The sequence below is a fragment of the Pyrus communis genome, chromosome 17 (assembly GCF_041283825.1).
Source record: "Pyrus communis isolate YQ-2024b chromosome 17, ASM4128382v1, whole genome shotgun sequence".
NCBI classification, from domain to species: Eukaryota; Viridiplantae; Streptophyta; class Magnoliopsida; order Rosales; family Rosaceae; genus Pyrus; species Pyrus communis.
Window position 1 is genome coordinate 1,631,193 of NC_142581.1, and position 23,362 is coordinate 1,654,554.

The window sequence follows — 23,362 nt, forward strand, 5'->3', positions numbered from 1 at the left end:
TTTCACAAAAATCCACCGATGTTCTGGTTGAAAAAAAACGATAATGAGACAGAAATTTGCAGCAAAAGAAGTAAATGAAGATTTGAAAGACACTTTAAAGAAAAGATATGAAGTATTTGAAGTTAACGAATAACTTTGTAAAATTGAGAGCTGTATCGTTTTAGAATTCATACATGTACCTTATTTATTGGGATAAAATTTTGTGTTGTATTTACCATATGCTTTTACTAATCATCATGTCCCCTTCGACATCCGAATCAAGTGGCTACCCCTCAAAGTTTCTATATGCATGCTTCAGGGTTACACTCGTAGCTATTCTACAAGTGCTTCACGTGTGATGTTTTGTCACTGAAAATATCTGTTTTGTCTTCTAGTGAACGAGGCTTTTATATACAGGAACTTTCAGCTTTGAAGATATCATTCCATCGGTACCACTTTTCTCTCTTCTTCCTCTCGATCCTCGTTCTCACTCATCTTCTCTTTGCAGAGCAGAGAGCAAAACTACCTTTAGTGGTTTAACTTCCAAGCCACCATCGTGGTCTACTCCTCAAACTCAACTCGGCCGTGTCTTTTTTACGTGTCCCAAACTTGGACCCAAAGCCAGACCACCACGACCTCAGTCCGGTTCACTTTCCCGACAAGCCCCGTCGCTTCCCCGACGAAGTAAGGACTTTAACCACCATAGATTATTCTTTTTCTCGGGTAGATCAAGTTTATGGTTTTGGTTGTTGAAAATGGCGAGTTTTTGACACAGATCGAAGGCAGAGAAGTCCACTGCAGAACTCCATTGAGTTTCAGAGAAATTGCGACGGATCGGTTTTCGGTTTTGGCAAAAAACCGAATCGATTGAAACCGAGTTGTGAGTTGTTATTTTGGTTCCCCAATTCAAGCTGAAGCTTTCTCTGAAGGCTTCCCCATTTCTATCCAAGTGTGAGTGTTGATTACGTATACGTGGTTCACTATTTTTTTCTTTGTTTTCATATATAAGCACATGATGACGGTCTACCTGTACTAAAATTTCCTTTGGATAAGTTTTCCGATTGAGCATGGCAGCAAAGACTGTTCGAATAATAAACCCAGGTATCTGCCATCAAAGTATTAAATCTATATGAAAGGTTCTCCTGATTTCTTTTTGTGTAAGGAATGCATGGTCATTCACTCTTGAATTTAACATTAAGGGTAGAATCGTAGAGAATAAATAGACGTGCTTTCAAGGTTTCAATCTCAAACCTTGATATCAAATTCAAGTGTTGGTGACCATAAACCCTTGATCATCAGCAGACCAAGAGACAAGACTTAACATTTTTATCCCTATCTTGCGCATTATTTCTTTCATCTTTCTTTTAAAATTTTTATTTTTATTTTTCTTCCCTATAAACTTCGTTGTCCACATCTTAACCCCTTCCAGACCATTATTAATTCCCCCACTTGAGAATGTATGATCGAGAAAACCCGTTTTTCTGTTCCAAGATTCACTTCAAGCGTTTTGGATATGCTAGCCGACAGTGATAGGTGAGGAAGAGAGGGAGTCCGCCGGCGAGGTAGTGTTGGGGTGCGTGGGGATTAGGGGAATGCTTAGGTTATTTCTTTTTCTTCAGTATTTGGTTTTTATATTTTAACTGTGTAAATTGAAGTTAAGTTAAAGAACACGTGTCACTCAATTAGATTAGCCAGAGAAAATTTTGGGTGCAAAAAATTTGAGACTCGTACAAAATACATCCTCCCAAGAAATGTTACCCCAGAGGCTTTCTTTCTTTCCAAACTCTGTATTTGAATTCTGTACGGGTGATAGTAACCTATGAAGGTATGGCTTTTATATAGGGACCAAGAAACCAAGAAAACAAATAGGAACTTAGCAGCACCAGTGCGGTAGAACCCCAATTCAAGCTGAAGTTTTATCAGAAGGCTTCCCCGTTTCAATTCAAGTTGTGAGTTGGTAATTACTTATACTCTGGTTCACTATTTCTTTCTTTGTTTCCATGTATAAACACATGATCATGATCTACCAATAATAAAATATCTTTTTGATAAATTGGCAGATTGAGCATGGCAGCAGAGATCAACCCAGCAGAAATGAGCATGGCAGCAGAGATCAACCCAGTAGAAAACCCAGGTATCTATCATGAAAATCAAAGTATTAAATATATATGAAAGGTTCTCTTGGTTTCCTTTTGTGTAAGGAATACATGGTTAGTCACTCTTGAATTTAATATCAAGGGTGAAACCGTAGAGAATAAATGGAAGTGCTTTCAAGGTTTTATATCAAACCTTGATATCAAATTCAAGGATTGATGACCACGAACCATTAACCATCAGGTGACAAAAAAAACGAGATTCGACATGTTAACAATATCTTGTGAATTATTTTCTTTTATCTTTCCGTTTAAAATTTTATTTTTATTTTTTTTTTCCCTATAATCCAGTGTTTCACAATAAGGTTATCTCAAAACATTGATATCAAATTAAGGATTAGAGATTGTTGGGTGTTGAGTGATAAAAATTGAGTGATTATTGTGTATAAATAGAAACTAGATTAAAGTCTTAACATTCTATGTACTTGGAAGTAATTTAATTGAAGTTACTTCACAAGAATTGAAGGAGGAAAGGTTCGGGAAAGATAACGAATAATGAGAGTCAACAAACAAATTGAGGTCCTTGGACCTGCACCAGAAACCCATGTGCCCTCTCTGTTCCTTTTTCAGTTTCTTGACACCTGTTCTTTTGCATTTTATCACTTAATTACAACTTAACAGTGTTAACTATTTAGGATCTAGATCCTTTCCCTGAGCTAAAGGTCAGATACTCCTGAGTAAGCATATCAGGTTGTTAAAATTTTATCTAATGACTACAATTATTATTACTTTTAGCAAGACTCTCTCTTCGAACTATAGTTGTTGCATTTGCTACTTCTTGTTATATATTATATCAAATTTTATTAAAAAAAGTATATAAAATATTTAATTTGGGACAAGGGTATTTTAGTAATCATAAGGGTATATTCTAATTCTGCTGAATTAGTAAATAGTTTTATGAAATCAGTGTCATTTGTATTTCGATTCCAGAATATTTAAGTAAACAGCAGCAGAGGCAGTATCAATGTTTCTTCGCCGCTGTAAGGAGGGGTGATTGGCATGAAACGAAGATGTTTCTTGGCCAACACGCCGACGCAACAAGAGAAAGGGATTCATTGGGGACAGCTCTTCACAACGCAGTAATATTCGAGCAGAAGCAAATTGTGGAAGAGCTGGTGAAGTGGATGACGGACAGAGAATTGGAGATACAATCTAGTGATGGTTGGACGGCTCTTGCTTATGCTGCTAGAGACAACCTCAAGATGGTTGAATGCATGGTTACGAAGCACAGGAAACTAGTTGGTATTGCCGAAGAGGGCCGCCAAATGATTCCGATTCTCATTGCTGCTATGTATGACCAATGGGATATAGTTCGGTACCTCTACTCTTACACTCTAAACGAAGGTCTAATGGCTGATAAAGGCCCTGACGGCACTCAACTTCTTGTCTTTTGTCTTTTTGCCAAACAATTTGGTAACCTAACTACTCTTTAACCGAATCAAATTTTCTGCACTGTGTGTGTGTATAATATACAGGACCTTTATGTAAAAGGAATTTCATTTTTTTTCAAAAAATAAGGATTAGGTGTGGGGCTCACTTCACATCGAATTTCAACAATCCAAACTGTCTATTTTGCAAGCCTTGATTCATAGATCATCATTGCAAAAATTCAATTTAATCCGAAATCATTTGTATATTTAATTATCAAAATAAAATTTCATTGTTCCTTATATAAAAAAGTATTCGCTAATTTTTTTGAACTCAATTAGATATCTTAAATATTTCCGATTTGGCTAATATTTTGTAAGGATGATCTATGAGATGCAACTTTAAAAATAGACGGTTCAGATATCTAAAGTTTGACACTGAGATGAAAAAAAACTTGATGTATGGAATTTTAAAAACCACGATACTTCAAGGTAGCAAAGTGAGAAACCACATATATATATATACTAGCATATGGGCACATACAAAGTGTGTGAGAAAAATTTTTATTTTTGTTTTTGAAATAGAAGGAGAGATGAATGGAGTGATAGAGAATATGGGAGTGGGATTTTTTTTATTTTTTTTTTTAAATTATAGATATGTTAAGATTACATATAGGTGAGGCTTTGAAAAAAAAAAAGCAAAATTTGGTTGTGTAAAATTACATTTATGCCCCATATTTCTTATTCATGTTTTGTTTTAATTAGAGGGTTAAACTGGTAATTTTATAGGATATATATATATATATATATATATAATAATTGCTCTAAATACATACGTACAGATATTGCACATGACTTACTTAAGCGTAGCCCAGACATAGCATATACTCGAGGCTGTGGAATGTACTCCCCTTTATCTGCAATTTCTAGTATGCCCTCTGCATTCCCTAGTGGGATGTTGCTCAGATTCTGGCAACGATGGATCTCTAAATGTTAGTAATATCTTCCCTTTTCTCTTACTAACATCAAATTTGTCAACACTCTGTAGCATGTACAAATGTCACCTTCCATGAATTTCATAAGGTGGTTCAAATAAGATGGTCTCCTTAATTCAAAGACAATATCTACAAGAGTATTTTGAATGAGGAAGTCGTATTTCTTGGTAGCTATATACATAAAGCATGCTCGTTCCATCAAATAAGATGGTCTCCTTAATATAAAAATGAGTACTACCATAATTAGTCTTATGTCATAGACACTATCTGCAAGGAATATTTTGAATGAGGAAGTCGTATTTCTTGATAGGTATACACATAGACATTGCTCGTTCCATCAATGAATTTTCGAAAGATATTAAAAATCAAGAAAATGAACAAGGCAATCAAAGGAACAGCACAGGTATGTTACATCTCAAAACTCTAACTATGGTTTGATATGTTGAAGTCCTTTTCATATGTTTTGCTCCTTGTTTTTAGTAATTAGTTAGGTGATATATATTATCATATATGATGACATATACTTTCTTTCTTTTTTTTTTTATAACTATTTTTCATTAAAAATGATTAGATTTTCATATGTAAATATTCAAATTAAAATTTTGAGTAAAGATGCATAAATAAAAAAATTTAATTAAAATTGAAAAGAAGAAAACTAAACTAAATCTAATAACAGCTTTATTTATTTTTTTAATGAGATTTTGTAAACAGAATATTTGATGAATTCTTGTTGTCAAAACAAATACGCATCGATTGATTAAAGAAATATAATTACAGTCCATATACAAATGAATGTAACGTTTGAATGTTAGTAATTAATGCGATGAGATGATCAAATACTTTTTTGAACAAGTAATATTATCTATATTAAGTGGGTGAGAAAGTGGGTTAAATCTTACATTGGACCAACCATAATAATGTCGTTCAAAATCAAACTTAAGATCTCTCCCTTACAAGTGAACATGAATATCATTTCCCCCTCCTCATGCCGAAACCCTAACTTCCAATGCTCAAAACCCCTTCCCAAATCCCCAGACCGTTACTGAGAACGGTACATCGACTGACGCCTGCAAGAAGCTTCCTATTACGAAGCCGCTGTTGTCGGAAAACGGATTGACCAACACCAATAGCGGCAACGAAAGGGATGGCTCAGGCGGGGAGGAGGTGAAGAAAACCAAATTTTTTATTTTTGGGTGGGTGGGTGGATGGGTGGAGTCGAAGATGGAGGGGGAAGGGTGGATGTATGACGAGTCAAAGAGGAGAGGAAAGGAGGGTTTGTTGGGTTGGTGCAGAGGAGAGAATGAAGCAATAAGGGAGGAAGGGAAGGTCAGGGAGGTAGAAAACCACCATTTTTTTTTTTTTTTTGATTTTTTAATTTCCACATGGACCACCTTTCATGACACATGGCGCTCATTCATTGTCCATATGGGCACCATGTCATCAGTTAACGAAGAACTTAGCAGCCAGACTAATAAATGTATGAAACTTTCCTAAAATTAACACTTTAGATATGATTCTGAGACGAAAAAAACTTCATGTACCAAATGTTGAAAATCACGAAACTTGAGGATAGTAAACTGAGATTTACCCTATAAATTATTATTCTACATAAAGTGCACACAAAAATATAACAAATTTTTAAGAAGTGCATGATAAATAAAAAATATTGTGTTTGTATACAATACGTTGTAAATATCTCTTAAAAATTATAATGAAAAACAACAAATGCAACACGTCTTTTAGAGAGAGTAGAGCCTGTGATTAAAAAAAGGTCTCTAGCACGCACGTGTGCGTGCAAAGAGACTAGTCTTATGCCATATATAATCTAATCAGCATATAAATAAGATTTGCGTTTAATTTTTCTAATTTGCTTATGCCATTGCCATATACCATCTAATCAGCATATAAAGAAATTTTGGAAGCAAAGTTTGATTTTAAATTTGTGTTGCAGTCCTCGGTTTATTTCAAGGACTTCCATTGAGGCTTTCAGATTTTTTTGGTAAGTGGACATTAATTAATTAATTTTTTATGAAAAATGATACACACAATTAACTTCTCACACACCTTTGTTAAATCATGTTGGTTGATTTATCATTCAATTAGCTCCTATTTTTCATTTGTTGAAACTATCGATTTATTTATTTATTGGTAAAAATGTCGTTGTGAGTTGTAACATTGTTTTGAATGTCAAACTAGGAATCAACCGCATTCGTGAACTGAAATTTACCCATGTTCAATTAAGTTCAATTTTGAACTTCATGTGTGACGCCATAAGACATTTAAATCATCAAGAAATGAGGGATGGCCTTGTGTACGAAGCAGTATACAGTGCTGTCCAAAATGGAACTGTTGAGATCGTTAGATCTCTATGTGAAGCCAGAGCAGAATTATTGTTCAGAGGCTTAGAGGACGGAAAGAACATATTTCATTATGCTGTTGAATGCCGTCAAGAAAAAGTTTATAGCCTTATATACGGGGTTCGTAAAAGGAATCTCATTACGACTTTGAGAGATAATTCCGACAACAGCATACTACATTATGCGGGGATGTTATCTCCATTGGCAAAGAAAAAGCTTGATGGTATTGCAGGTGCAGCCTTGCAAATGCAGAGAGAAAGGCAATGGTACAAGGTTAGAATTATTTTTTATTATTCTTGTACGTTTAATTACATTTATGACCCCTGAAATTCAATCCGCATACTTAATCCCACGAAATTCAAATTGTGTCACTTAATATCTTGAAATTTAACTTTTTCTCTCTTTGTTCTATGTCGTTGCCGTCTAAACATAATATAAATTCTACCTCATTATATTCATGTATCAAATGAAGCATATTTTTTCCTTTATAATTACTGAAAGAACACGACCTCCTCATATCACTACGATTATAAGTTTTTGTTCAATGAAATGCAGGAGGTAGAGAGTATTGTGGTTCCACTCTCGGGAGCCTCATCTTTAAACAAAGATGGTTTAACACCCGCTCAATTATTTACCGAGAAACACAAGGTATTGCTCGAGTGCGGAGAAAAGTGGATGAAAAAAACAGCAACTTCTTATACAGTTGTCAATGCTCTCATTATTACAATTATGTTTGCTGCAGCATTCACAGTTCCTGGTGGAAACAACCAAAAAACAGGATTTCCTATATTCTTAAACAAAAAACTATTTATGGTTTTTATAGTTTCGGATGCTATTTCGCTCTTTTCTTCCGCAACTTCAGCATTGATGTTTTTGGGCATCCACATATCGCGTTATGCTGAAGATGATTTCCTCAAATTCTTGCCCACAAAGTTGATAACAGGCATTTCCACACTCTTCATCTCCATTGTGGCCATGATGGTTGCCTTCTCTTCTGCCCTATTCATCATGCTTCAGGACAAATCATGGATTATTACTCCAATCATTTTCCTTGCTGGTGTTCCCGTCATTTATTTTATTTTGATGCACTTTCCCCTTCTCCTTGAAATTTTCCTGTCTACTTATGGTGGAGGAATATTCAATAAGAAATCCATACTCTGGATATAAATTTTTAATGGTGTATGTGATATATTGTGTAACTGTAGTACTAATGTAATGTTTGTCACTCCTAAGGAAGCTTGTATGCATTGTACACATTACGTAAGTGTTTGGTTCCTCTAGTGAAAACCCAATTGTTCAAATGTTTTTTATTTGTTCTCTGTAAGATCTAATTTGACTGGAGAATTATCAGTATATTAAATTGACAATCGTTTTGAAACATTAAAAAAAAAAAAAAAAACTTCGGATTGGAAATTCTATATGTATTCCAATTTTTATCTAAATCATTTTACAAATGTTCAAATTCTTAATTAAAATTTAGTTTAACGCGGAAACAGAAATTACAGTTTAACTTACACACATATGAGAACGTTTATTGTTGTCAAACCGATTGTTTATTTGCTATATATAATCGACTACGATGGTCAATTTGATTTGTGTTGCGATCGTCATGGTCAATTTGATTTAAGTTTCTAATTATAAAAAAATTTAAAAATTTAAAAAAAATTGAAATAATCATTTTTTTATTTGATTTTTTCACATATGGTGTCAAATTGGCAGCTACCTCAGAACAAATATGAACTCCATATATGTCAACACTTAATGTTAGCTCAATAAATTTTTAACATTAAAATAAAATAATAATAAAATTAAGGGCCCAAACACCACCGCCGGCGCCACTACGATTCGAACCCTAAACGATTTCCCCAACGAGATCCACCTCCACTTCCTCTTCTTCCCCCCCCCCCCCCCCCCCCACCCACATTATACTCCGCCGGAACCCCTCTCGTCTCTCGAAAATGGTGAACCCTCTAGTCTCGCATTCCCTCCATGAATTTTATCCAACACTTCCGGCCGTACAAGCCGCCGTTCGATAACCGTCGCCAGTTCTTAGCCGTGTTCGTCGACCACGCTCTACTCTCGCGCTCCGATTATCCCGTCCACACTTTCCGACTCTCTTTCCCGCACCGCAGTCAATACTGCTCCTGTATCGATTCCTGAGCTCAATTCGCGGTAACTCGCCTTTGCGCTCGGGAAATCGAATTCAAATTCTTTGATCCTCCTGACGAGGCAGTCGGGTATTGCGATTTTCGGTTTTCCGTTCTGAGTAATGGGTGTGTTGAGAAATTAGGACTCACATGGTGTGAAATTACGCTAACGGCCCAATTTTCCACCGTGCGCTTTTTGTCGACAATGTCCTTGATTCTCACTGATTTTGATTTGATGGCGTGGGCGGTGGAGGATTTGATATTGAATCGCTCCAATTCGGAGGTTTTGGAGTTTCGAAGCTGGAGTGAGCTTGATGATCGCTGGAAGATGTGTAGCAAGCAAAAGCATTAAACATATATCCATTGAACCGAGGGTTATGATTATGATCGTGGAATCAATCGGACGGTTTTGGTTGATTTCCCAAACGTTTCTTCGTTCAGTTTCAATGCCGGTTCGTTTGACAAGTTTGTGGTGAAGAATGGTTCATCCCCGTATGATCTCCGAAAGCTGTGGTTTAAGGTAATTTTTTTTTTAGAGGTATTCATCAATTTCCCCCCTGAACTTGTGACCATTGGCCAATTTCCCCCCTCAACTTTAATTTTGGCCAATTTCCCCCCTCAACTCTCATAATTAGTCAATTTCCCCCCTCAACTTTAATTTGGCCAATTTCCCCCTCAACTCTCAAAATTAGTCAATTTGCACCTTACTGTTAATTTTTTTTTTTTTTTTTAATTTTCCATCTATTCTTTTCTTAATTTTCAATCTTTTTAATAACTTCCAACAAAGTACTAAAATTAACATAAACTCACATGCATAATATAGGGTAAAATGTACAAAAACATAATATAGTTAGTATGTGATATGGGTTTATTATAAGAAAAAGTTATGAATCGGGTTTAAAGCATGTAGAAGAAGAAATAAGAACAAAAAGAAATAATAATCCTAAACTCATGGATCAGACCTATTTCAATAAAATGGGTTATTCTTAATAAGGAGTCGAAAATTATGAATAGACTAGCCATTTTTTCACTAAAGCTCGATTCTCCGCAATTTACTTGAACTTAGCTTTCACTTTTATAAAGAAAATTGTATTCACATACAAAAATTTACACATCAATCCTTTTCGTTATCAATTTTGTATAGTCAAAAATTAAATAAAATTACTCCATACTGATTTATTCAGACTAATAATACTATCTATGATAAATTGTAAAATTCTAAATTTTAATCTATTTGTAATAGGATAAAGATATAGGAACATGATTAACATTTTCTTACACACACTTGTTTAATTATGATCAAATTAAAAAATTAACAGTAGGGTGCAAATTGACTAATTATAAGAGTTGAGGGGGGAAATTGGCCAAAATTAAAGTTGAGGGGGAAATTGGCTAATGGTCACAAGTTCAGGGGGGAAATTGATGAATACCTCTTTTTTTTATTTGTGTTTGTATAAGCAAAAAGAGATTGCAACTGAACAACATCGTACAAAATTGTTTTGAAAAGAAAACGTCCTGCCCGGATAGTGACTCGTTTTTAAAAAGCAGGATTAATTGATGATTAGCCATGCCATTGTGTAGGGTTAGGTTTCTCTCCTTGAGTTTGTGATTTCGAAAGAACCTCTCAAGACTCTTTATTGTAAGTGTTTTTAGCACACTTTTGTTGGTTTAAAGATAATGCAAGCGTCAAGTACTCACACTGCCGAGTCCATCATACTTTGTGTTGAATCAAAAACGCTTCGGGCAAACGCTCCTAAGACTACTTGCGAATCCTCGTACTATGTGATGAAGGGGGTGTGATAGTAGCTGCAGAAGGAGAATACTAGTTAAACAATTTCGATGTCAAGCTACCATCTCCCAGATTGAAATCTGTGGCTAATATGACCACCTGCTCTGCTGTTGGCCTAGCCATCTGCATCCTTTTGCAAGCAGGCTTCAACAAACGAGCAGAACTCTGTTGAAAATTTGTGTTTTGAAGGTGTAGGTGAAGGACCAGCCAAGATCTGCCATAGACCTCAGAACTTTAGTTGCAAAACAACAGCTGAAGTAGGCAATGTAAAGGATATATATGAATGCAGCATAAGATTGATAGGTATATACCTGCAGCATGAGATCGACGGGTCCTTCATTAGCTGTAAATGGGAATTCTCCAGTACCACAATCAAAGAGAACAAGACCAAGGCTCCAAATATCAGCTGGATAAGAATAATTCTCATTTCGAGTTTGCTCAGGCGCGACATGTAAGTGACCGACCCAACAAATGTCGCACATTTGTAATGACATTGCTAGATTTGTTAATACCAAAAGACCACTTTTGATAACCATGCGTCAAATGTAACATGAAAGGAGACGCCACCAGTAGTGGAAATGAATGCACTTAAGAAATCAGTGATGAATCACGACGATTAAACCAAAGTACAAAGATGCAACAAGTATCACGAACCGCTGCCGTCCACAGCCAAGGTCCTGCATTTCTGCAATCCGAGCTCGTTGATGTTGTACATACGCCGTACGATCTGCGCAGCAAGTTCACCGTTCCACTGTCCGATAGCTTCGACCCAAAACCCGAAAATCAAATTTCCACAATTTCTAGAAACCCAAAATCAAACTTTGACTATTTGGATTGCAAAAAAAGCCAAAAGTGCTTACAGTGTAGGAATCGCAAGGGTCGATCTCCAAGGACGAGCCGCCGGCTGAGAAGCCCTTTTCCGCATCGAATAAAGGAGTGAGCTTTTTTAGAAGTTCTAATCCAGCCATCTGAGGATGATGAATTGATCGAATTTTGGTTCGACTTGATTTGTATTTGGTGATTTGAAATGATATACGTTGATGTTCAGGTCCTTCATCTTCTTCCTTCGAAGTGTTTCCACTTCGAGTCTAACGCCGTTATGTTCCTGGGGTGCTCGCGGTTACCAATTAAAAAATAGTTTTTATCTTGAAATCAATCAATTATTTTCTGAAATTGAAAATTAATCAATATAGTATTTAGAACGGTTGTCGCAAATTACCGTAATCATTCCATCGTAATTTTGTCAAAGTTTATCCGGATTGTGAGCCCCACAAATTTAATTAAATATTGGCATGTAATTTAGAAATATTGAAATGATAAAAATAATTTTTATTTTTGTACAATTAAAAGAACAATGTTTGATTACTCAAGGATGAGTAGGAACTCATACTTAAAACTTTTCGTGTTCAAATCAAGGAGTTTTGTGTTTATGATTAGAACTGTTCATATTGAGCTCTGTCAATTAAAACAACCTTAGTTTTAATTGATTTTTTGAAGAGGTAATCTTTATAGAGTGATTTAGAATATGAATGGTTCCGATCATAAACACGAAGTTATATAAATTGGCAAGTAACAGTTTTGAATAGCAACTCCTACTCATCCTTTGAGTAGCAAAGTATAAATCCACTTTAAACCCTCAAACACAGACATTACAAAACAGCCCACTGACAAATTTCACAAGAAAACAACACCCACTTATCAACAAAAAGGCATATTGGGACCACTAAAAGTGCAAACAAACTCAAAAATTAAAGGAGATTCGATTTACTTACCATATTGTGGAGGCTTTCCATTTTTTCAAGATATTTCTGGCATCACATACAACCTAAATCACCCTCGCAAACAACCAAACTCGAATTATTCCTGACAATCCTCTAATTTGGTCGAATCTCACATGTTACATTGAAATCTTATGTAAAAAATCCCCAATATTTTTTCAAACCCTAAATCTTACAATAGAAAAGAATTCGCAAAAGAGTGAGGAATGGGGATGCGTGAGGAAAAGTAAGGGATTAGGTGGGACGAGTGAAAAAGTGGGAAGGGAAGAATATGATTAGTAGGGTATTATTGTCATTTACCATGAAAATGATTGTATGCAAAGTATGGCTTCTAAACTCCCAATTGTCAAAAGCTAAGATTCCATGTATAGTTGGTTCTTTCATTGTTTATTTTTGTTGGAAAGACAATTAAAAAAATGTGAAAGTATCATAACTTGTCAAGTCATTGCTAATATATATGAACAGAATCGGATCTTCTTCGGATCCAAAGGAACTGAACCCACTCATTAAATGATCCAGACCATTGAAATTTGATCGAATGGCTACAAAAGGAGATCCTCTAAAAGTTATAATAATTGTAGTCATTTGATAATTTTAATGACCCAGATCATTTAATCATTGAGCTCAGTTTCTTTGGGTCCGAAGAGGATCCGGTTCCAATGTGAACGGGCATATTCTGCTGATTTGTTACGAATATCGATCCATAAAATAAAGGACAAACTTCGTATAAGAAAAGGAGACCAAATTATTTGTTTACCGTTGACCATATAGTATATATTAGATACAGGTTTAGCAGCACCAATGCTTTACAACCTCAATTCAAGCTGAAGCATTTTTCTGAAGGCTTCCCCATTTCAATTCAAGTAGTGAGTTGTTAATTACTTATCCTTTGGTTCACTATTTCTTTCTTTGTTTTCACTTTTCATATATAAACACATGATCATTATCTACCCATACTAAAATCTCCTTTGGATAAATTGATAGACTGAGCATGGCAGCAGAGTTGAGCGGATCGGAAAACTCAGGTATCTATCTTCAAAATTAAAGTATTAAATGTATATGAAAGGTTCTCTTGGTTTCCTTGTGTGTAAGAAACACATAGTCACTCACTCTTAAATTTAATATCAAGGGTGGAATCATGGAGAATAAATGAACGTGATATCAAGGTATTAATCTCAAACCTTGAAATCAAATTGAAGGATTAGTAACCATGAACCCTTCATCATCAAGTGACCAAGAAATCGAGACTCGACTTGTTTATTACTATCTTGTACATTATTTTCTTTTATCTTTCTATTTAAAAATTTAATTTTAGGTAATCCTTGTTTCACATTAAGGTTTTAATCTCAAAATCTTGAGATCAAATCCAAGGATTAGAGATTGTTGGGTGTGTTGGGTGTTGAGTGATAAAAGTTGGGTGTGAAGAGATGGTTGTGTATAAATAGAAACTATTAAAATCATAACATGCCATGTACTTAAGAAGTAAGTGATTTAAGTTACTCCAGGAGAATTGAAGAGAAAGTAGTTAACATATTGTATAAAATGCCATAATTATTACATACGTACCCTTGACAGATGAGATCCGGCATGAGTTTCGAGCTTTCTGCGCTGCTGTAAGGAGGGGTGATTGGGAAGAAGCGAGGGAGTTCCTTACCCTACACCCCAATGTAATAACAGCAACGGATTCATGGGGGACAGCTCTTCACAACGCAACAATATTCGGGCACGAGCAAATTGTGGAAGAGCTGGTGCAGTTGATGACGGAGGAACAATTGGAGATAAAAGATGGAGATGGTTGGACCGCTTTTGCTTGTGCTGTAAGAGAAAACATCAAGATGGTTGAATGCATGGTTACGAAGAACAAGAAACTACTCGGTATTGCCGTAGAGCCCCTCCAAAGGACTCCGATTGTCATCGCTGCTCGGAATGACCAATGGGATATAGTTCGGTACCTCTACTCTCTCACACCACCCCAAGATCTAATGCCAGATAAAGGCATTTACGGCTCTGAACTTGTTAGAATTTGTCTTGAAGCCAAACAATTTGGTAACGAAACTACTCTTAACCGAATCAAATTTCTGCATTATACACACACACACACACATATATATAATAATTGGTCTAAATACATACGTACAGATATTACATAGGAGTTACTTCAGCGTTGCCCACGATTTACATGTACTCGAGGCAACAACATGTCCCCTATACTTTCATTTGCTCATTTCTCCTCTGCATTCCCAAGTGGGTCGTCACTCAAATTCTGGCAACAGTGTATCTATAATTGTTAGTAATATCTTCTCTTTTCTCTTACTACCATCAAATTTATCAGCATTATCTGCAGCATGTACAAATGTCATCTTCCACAAAGGGTTTCATAAGGTGGCTCAAATAAGGTGGTCTTCCTAATACTTTTCTTAAATCTTATACCATAATGGTATGCTTCCATCCACAAAATCTGTTTTAAACTATCTACAAGGAGTATTTTGAATGACGAAAACTTATTTCTTGGTAGGTATACAAATAGAGCATGGTCATTCCGTCAACGATTTTCGTATAAATATTCAAAATCAAGAAAATGAACAAGGTAATCGAAGGAATAACACAGGTACGTTACACCTCAAAACTCTAATTACGATTTGATACGTTGAAGTCCTTTTCATATATTCTGCTCTCTTCTTCTTCTTTCTCGTTGTAGAATTTTTTTCAATTATCCATCTCCTTGTTTTTAATAATTAGTTAAGTGATGTGGTTTGATGGAATGGAATCGACAATGAAATGTGCTCGGCCTATCCAAACATTATAAGATACAATAGACAACTAACACAGCATATCTGAATTCAAACGTAAAAATCAAAAAACAAAGTATTATCTCTATATATAAAGAAAGCACACCAAAATGGTGAAACATTTGAACATCTCTAAAATGTCATCACTTAATAGAACAGACAATTAATCTACCCAATTAAAATAGGGTCAAAATTTTAAAATGACACAATTCGCATAACCGGAGTTGCTCCTGTACATATAATGCTTGCGCACATCTTAAATTGACAGTTTTCAACTATTAGATGAAGCACACCCACACTTAGAGATTGATCGTAAAACAACGGGGCCCCCTTGATCAGTCCTGCAAATTGTGTACCACATAGCTAGTGTGCACACTTACAATTAATTTATCCTTAGACTCTAAACTAATGAGAAATATTGGAGAAAATGGTTTTGTAAACAGAATGTTTGATTAATTCTTATTGTTAAAATGAATATGTATCGATTGATTAAAGAAATGTAATTTTATAGTCTATATCAAATGAACCAAAATGAGTAAAATCCAACAAAGAGAAAATGAAGCAACAAATATTAAAATAAAATAAAATAAAGGAAATTTTCATTTAAGCCCAATAATTAGTTTTTGCACTCAACTTTAAAAGTTTTATGGCACAAACTTTCTATTTTGCCCTCAAATAAAAACAATTACAATCATAAAACCAAAAACAACAAATAAACCCAAAGTAAATGAATTAACCATTACAAATTAACAAAAACAAAACAATAATTACACTCAACAGATGTGATTAACCATTACATCTATCCTAACTATCCAGCTCAGCATAAGACTAAACTATTTTTGCTCAAAAGCACTGGAAAGGGATTCTCTCCGAATCTCATCCTCTTGATCCACCAAGTTTGAGAATTCGGGTTATTGAAATTTGATACAACGGTTAAAGTTATAATAATTTTAGCCGTTGTATCAAATTTCAATAGTCCGGATTCTCGAACTTGATAGATTATGAGAAAAGGATCCGGAGATAATCCCTTTCTAGAAGCACTTTTGCTCGCCACTATTAACTATAGAAAATGCTCACAGCTCATCTTAGCACTTAAACTTAACTCTAGTTTACTATTTAATTAATCATTCATTTTTAATTTTTAAAATGATTTAAAACTAAAGAAAAAACCCAAAAGAAAAATTCAACAGTCATCATCGTATGCAAATCATGAACACTCTGCACAGATTTGTCAAAATTGATGCCAAGTTTGAAGGAGGCCCCTAAATTTTCTCTCGATTTTTCTTCCCAATTCCCGCTCGGATTTTGCCTTTTTTTTTTTATTTATTTTAATTTTTGTAGTTTCCAAATTCGATTTTTTCCAAAAATTCAATTATTGTTCTGAAATCCGATTACAAAAATCAAAATTTGATTTTTACTGTTATGAGATGATTCAACGGTTCGTTGACAACATCATCGCCATCACCAAAGAGTGAGATTCTTCCTTCCCTTTTAACCAATCGATTCGAATAGTTTTTTAATTTCGAATTTGGTTTTTTGGAATCGTTTTTGAAATTGGGTTTTGGTTTCATGGCTGCAAAGGCGCAGCCGTCGTAGTGGTCTTCGGCTGTTGTTACAGTGGAAGAAGAAGGATGGAGGCGGATGGGGGAGGGGGAGGGCGGAGACATAGCAGATTCGCCATGGTACCCGAAGAAGAAGATTTTTTTTTTTTTTTTTTTTTGTTAAATTTCTGTGGGGGGATGCAACACGTGTGGGGGTTTAGGCGGGTGGGGAACTTGAAACAGCGTTTTTATTTATTATCTTTGTAATTCTACTGGTTTTTTTTTTTTTTTTTAAGGATGAAATACAATTCTATTCATAAATAACTAAGTTATACAACCACACGCATATGGAAATGAATTCAAGACCTCTGAACAACCTTGACGAACAAAACCTACTAGGAAAAAGCCCAACGAAGGAAAAGAGGCCTCACATGCATATAAAACTTAGACTTACAACACAGACTCAGCTTGAATAAGGTCCATAAGCCAAAAAGGACCAGTATCCACCCACATCGACAACTCACGACATTCTAGGCTGAACACAATTATATTTAGAAAAATAATTATTATTGGCACTCTAAATATTACATTCTGCACACTAAACTTTTTATAATTAGAAAGAAAAATACACTTTCAAGAAATGTAGATTAAGATTTTTGAAGTGCTAATAACAATTCCCTTTGGAAATTACAATTCGAATGGGCTAGCTTCCAAAATCTATGATTTCATATAAAATTTCTCTAAAATAAATAAGAATTGCATTTTATTTTTCTTTGCTTATGCCATATATCATCTAATCAGCATATAAATAAATTTTGGTAGAAAAATCTGATTTATATTTGTGTTGCAGTCCTGGGTTTGTTACAAGGACTTCCATCAAGGCTTTTAGAGTTTTTGGGTATGCGGATATTTATTTTTTTTTTTTTTTACTGAAAATGATAAACACATAGTTAATTTTTAAAACACCTTTATTGAATTCAATTTGTTAATTTTGTTTGATTTATCAAATCCGATGAGTATAAATTAAGAGAAGTTTGTGAGAAACTAAAAATTGTGTGTGAAAATCTGCTTCTATTTGTTTAAACTAATGATTTATTTATTTATCTTTTTATTTCGTAAAAATGTGGTTGTGAGTTATAAGTTACATTGTTTTGAATGTCAACGTAGGAATCAACCGCATTCGTAAGCTGAAATTGATCCATGTTCGGTCACGTCAAATCTAACACTTACCTCGACCTTATTTCCAGGTTTTCTAACCTATTGTATCATAACATTGGTTACTTGTGTCCATGCATTGTTTTGATATATAATTGTATCACTTATTTCTTAATTTTCTATTTGATTTAATATAGCAATTAGACCCTATTTTTCCATGATCACTCAATCGCATGAACCAATAAATTTACATCCAATCAATTGGCCAATAAATTTAATCGTCATTATTAAGGAAGCTTGTACGTCCATCGCATGAAGCGATGCAATGCTCCAAGTCCAAGTCTTGAGCTGCAAGAAACAGTGATTGTGTCGTTGCAGTCCAATACAGAAATGTACTAATGTTGTATATTTAGCGCAATAGCCTTCGCTGCCAAAACTATAAGTTCATTCCCTACAACTTGTCTTCAAAAAAGTAGAAGACATATGTTTCATGACTTTTACTAAACTGAAAATTTCACCCTTAGATATCTTTTTTGTGACAAGATCAATCCCTTCGAAAGTGGCTCACATGTGTTGCAGACTTGCGGATGAAACATTTAACTAAAGTTTTAACGAAAAATTAATGGAGATGGTACAATCACACTAAAACATGAGCATGATTTTATGTTTCCGTAGTATTTGCAAACACACATGGTTAAAAAAAATAAAAAAAATCACGTAGTATTTGTGCAATTTTTCCCTAAATTAAATAAAACGAATCATGCAAAGCCAAAGAAACAATATGATCTCAACATAAATCGAATTGACAATTGTAGTCAATATATATATCAAACAAATCAATGGGTTTGACAACAATTAACTTTCTCATAGGAGTGTTAGTTGAACTGTAATTTCTGATTCCACGTTAGACTAAATTTTAATTACAAATTCGGACATTTGTAAAATGACTTAGATAAAAATTGGAATACGTATAGAAGTTCCACTGTGCCTTTTTTTGTCGATGAGGTTCTTTATTCTCGCTGATTTTGGTTTGATGGCGCGGATGGTTGAGGATTTGATATTGAGTTCCTCCAAGTTGGAGGTTTTGGAACTTCGAAGCTGCACTGAACTTGACGATTTGAAAGATCTGTAGCAAAAGCATGGAAAGGATAGCCATTGAACCTAAGAGTTACGATTATGATCGTGGAATCAACCGGAGGGTTTTGGTCGTTTGCCCAAACGTTTCTTCGTTCAGTTTCGATGCCGGTTGGTTTGTCAAGTTTGTGGTGAAGGATGGTTCGTCCCCATATGAGATTCATGCTGGCTGATACTGAGCTCCGAAAGAGTGGTTTAAGGTAGTTTTCTTGATTTGTGTTCTAATAAAGTATTATTTTATTGACTTGATTATTTCTTGAGCAATGTAGCAATAATACCAAAGATTCGAGCCGTATGTAGCAGCTTGGTTGGTATTCTGATCACATAGCTTTTGGTGTTTTCGGACTTGAAATATAGCCGTGTATTTCGAAAGAGAATGTATCTTATTATGAAGCTCTGTGGTTTATATACTGAATTTCTAGGAATTGAAAGGTTTAATTTTGGTTTTTTTGAGACTCGTAGATATGGCGGTGCAATCGTGAGTGAGAATGTCTTCTAGGAATCGAAAGTGACGTTAACAGGATATAAAGCAAGACGGTGTAATTTTGTCATTGAATTGGCCATGGGTGGTTATTCTTCCAAATACAGGGGAACTGAATAGTATATATAGAAACAAAACAGTCTTCTTTCTGGAAAGCTTCCATAGATAGGCTAAATTCTGCAGCTTTCAGACCCGGAGATATAGCCAGGTATTTTCGAATGAGAGTGATAGATTGTCACCGAATCTTGGAGTCGACTGATAGATGGAGAAGAATAGTAGTTACTGAACCCTTTTGGCTTTTTTTCTAACATCCGCAATTGTTTTCTGTGCATGTATTATGCCCTCAGTTTCTGACACCAAGGGACACTTTCCCCAAATGTGTTATCTTCGGCAATAAAAACGCTTACGCTTAGTGTTAGGGGTGGAGGCTACCCAAGATGATCTCGCTGCCATGCTCGCAACTTTCACCCAAGCTCGTTGATGTTGTACACGACGTACAATCTGCTCAGCAACTTCACTGTTCCTCTATCCGATTGCTGCTTCGCCCAAACCAAAATTCTATTTCCACAGTTCGTGGAAATTCAGAATCCAACGAAAAGGAAAAAGCTTTTTCTTAGTTTTTGTAATCCAGCCATTTGGATCCTCTGCAATATATTACACATGTTAATCCATAATGCTTTCCAAGCAATATATTACATTTTTCCTCGACTTATTTTCATGTTTAAGAACGGATGTTGGATCCTCTTCAAGCTTGGTTACAATACAAAAGTGCAAAAAATGGGTAACTAAAACACGAATTGAATTCATTTTCTGTGTAACGGTAATGAAGACGACTTAAAAATTGACACAAAAAGAAAGAAGACAACAAAAAAATTGAGCAAAATTTTCATCGTTACGTGAAGGGAGTTTAGTGCAAAAGCACATGTTCGAGATGCTAGTACTAAGAAATGGTACTGTTAGAATGCATGTCATATAATCTATCTAATGGTGATTCGAACTCAGTGTAAAGGTCCGAACAGTACCCTAACCAGTTAGCCTAACTCACCATGTTTACGACTAAATCTATCTTATAATTAATCAAGAATAAAAAGCGCAAGCTAGGAATTATATATATAGTGACATTATGTTCGAATGAATTATGTATTCTAGTATGAGCATGCATGTTTACAGGTAATTGATTAAGTTTCTAAAAGATATATATAACATATCTTCCATTAACCAATAATTGCCTCTCTAATCATTAGGACCACACTCGGTTGGGCTTAATCTATATTCATGTTCCAAAAGATACTCCAACTATTCATATATCCAACCAACCCACAATCCTAAGCTAATATTTAAATTTCAGTCTCAAGCGTGCACAAGAGAAAGGTCATCTTGGTGAAGTTTGTGATCATCTTATGGGCTCAATAAGTATGACCTAATTGGTTATATTAGGCGTAGTGATATCTATACACTCATTTTTACTTTTCAGATACTATTTTCAATTTTCGATCGTTGAATCGGATGAATTGAAGAAGATCAATGACTAAAAACTAATATAAGTATGGGAGATAAAAATAAGAATGTGAATAGCACTTTCCTTTATTAAATATGGCTTTTGATGATGAAACCGTAGATAGACATACTAAGGCCAGGTAGCTCCATCTCCACTAGCTCGATCGTTTTTCTTGAGCAATTTTTTAGTATTGTGTCCAGAATATAGCCACGTGACGTTCTATATTCACTAAAATTACAATATTTGAATTTGCTTTTTCTATTAATATAACCTGAAAAATGAGCATTTCAATCATGTCATCTATATTTATTATAACACGTAAAATAATGCACCATGTAACTTGTGTTTCCATTACTCATAAAAATGTATAGTTCTTTATTCCCAAATATATTATGGAACGGCATCAAACTAAAAGAAATAAAATAAGAAAAGGTGTGGGATGTCATTGGCTAATATATTCTTACATTTTTTCTACCAGCAAATTATTGGTGAGACCATTGCAAAATTTATTGGGCACAAAGCTTTCATTCAAGCAATCAAAGGCAACAAGTTTAATCATGCAATGCATACAAATATGGCATATGATTGAGAGAAAAATTCATGTATCTTGATAAAGAGAGATCTAAAGAGGTTTTGGTATGATCAGTTCATGATTACTCGTGCGGAAGTAGGATGAGGGCTTTATACAACATAAGATATATACAGGGCCTGTATTTAAAATGATTCTAGTTATATGTTAAATGGAGATAAGTTGTGGTATTCATTTCTCATTGAATTTTAACGACTCGAACCATTTATTTTTTTTATTTGCACTTCATAGATCATCCTTACAAAATGTTAGTGAAACCGAAAATGTTTAAAACATCTAATAAAGTTCAAATAAATTAACGAACACTACGTTATAAGAAAATTTGAAATTTCATCATGACAATCAAATGAGTAAATAGTTTCAAATTGAATTGATTTTTTTGTAAGGATGATTTATAAATGGAAACTAAAAAAATGAATAGTTCAAATCATTAAAGTTTGATGTAAAATGAGTCCCACAACTAGTTCACATTTAAAAAAAAAAATGAAATGAATAAAGGCTCTGATAAATATATTCAAATAATTTGTAGTGCAGTATTTTGATATTCAGCAAAGTCGTATACACACACACTAGTTCAAAATTCAACCAAAAAAGAAAGTACTAGTTGTGGTGAGTGGTGACTCAATTCAAGGTCCCACCACCAAAACTTGGACGAGGTGGGACCAAAATTATCATTGATTCAATATAAGGGTTATCTTATAACTTTCTGGACTTTCGGCAAGATTTTCAAGTAGATTATAGGCTAGGGGAGCTTTTTATAAGTATAATTTCAAGAAAGCAAAGACAGTAGTATTCGTACTACTACTTTCTCTTTCGTGTTCACCTTTTATGTGTACTATGTGTGTCAGTGAAGCGCGCAAATTATAGAAAACTTCTTAACTAGACACTCTATTATTTTAATCACTACTTCTTGCTCCTCGGAGATTGGCCTATGCAACAACGCACTTGAATGTGAGAGCGAGACCTTTGCATTCGAGTCTCGCCTCTTGTCAATGCGTTGCTCACTCCATATATATGGCTAACTCACCCGAACTCTCCACGCTCTTAAGAATTTATTACAAACTGATAGGCCCTTTAACCACCTCATATATGTGCAACTAAATTCACCTGTTATTATCAGTTATTCACATTTTGTTTTCCTACTTCATTTTTTACTGTTGATAAAAAAAGTTTATGGTGCTTCGGAGTATAGGATAATTCAAAACTTTTAACAGCCTTAATTTTTGTGTTTTTAACTAAATATCCAGCGGTTAAAATACTTGAAGATAATAGAAAATCCCATTGTTGATATTGATTTTCAAATATGTGCAGGATATCATGTTAGCTAGAGTCAGATGTCTCTATACATCATTGCTGCCATACATTCAATACGTGAAAGTTATCACCTTTGTCATAATATATAGTAGACCCGACGACATTTAATCCTTTTGTTTTGGTCCTTACTTATGTCAGCCGATTTGCCAGTAATCTACTCAAAAACTTTGTGCATGCAACTCCGGTATATGCGTTCTGATTACTGACTGATCAATTGATCAATAATACAAGAACAGTAGTACGTAGTACTGAAGCTCTCGACGCATATCAGCTTCATATACATATATATATATATA

General features: G+C 34.7%; 1 protein-coding gene and 1 long non-coding RNA gene across 10 annotated transcripts; one reads left to right on the plus strand and one right to left on the minus strand.

The window, feature by feature from the left end:
- The first annotated feature begins 406 nt into the window (after positions 1–406).
- Positions 407–8,152, plus strand: LOC137708402 (uncharacterized). 8 transcript variants are annotated; one of them, XM_088688962.1, is made up of 11 exons: positions 407–663; positions 755–930; positions 1,033–1,080; positions 1,822–1,936; positions 2,040–2,113; positions 3,063–3,545; positions 4,342–4,491; positions 4,805–4,897; positions 6,446–6,493; positions 6,691–7,124; positions 7,407–8,152. In XM_088688962.1, the coding sequence occupies exons 5-11, from the start codon at positions 2,047–2,049 to the stop codon at positions 8,016–8,018; spliced, it is 1,887 nt and encodes a 628-aa protein (XP_088545088.1). In that variant the 5' UTR covers positions 407–663; positions 755–930; positions 1,033–1,080; positions 1,822–1,936; positions 2,040–2,046; the 3' UTR covers positions 8,019–8,152. The 8 variants fall into 8 exon arrangements, with proteins under 8 accessions (XP_088545088.1, XP_088545090.1, XP_088545086.1 ...); XM_088688965.1 differs by lacking the exon at positions 1,033–1,080 and having other exon boundaries at positions 409–663; positions 7,407–7,499; positions 7,594–8,152; XM_088688966.1 differs by lacking the exon at positions 1,033–1,080 and having other exon boundaries at positions 409–663; positions 7,407–7,499; positions 7,675–7,856.
- Positions 8,153–10,492: 2,340 nt separating this feature from the next.
- On the minus strand, positions 10,493–12,045 carry LOC148689226 (uncharacterized). 2 transcript variants are annotated; one of them, XR_015958711.1, is made up of 4 exons: positions 12,007–12,045; positions 11,648–11,892; positions 11,099–11,549; positions 10,493–11,001 (listed from the first exon to the last, which is right to left on the minus strand). It is a non-coding gene; the product is annotated as an uncharacterized LOC148689226 (long non-coding RNA). The 2 variants fall into 2 exon arrangements; XR_015958710.1 differs by lacking the exon at positions 12,007–12,045 and having other exon boundaries at positions 11,648–11,991.
- Between the last annotated feature and the right edge of the window lie 11,317 nt (positions 12,046–23,362).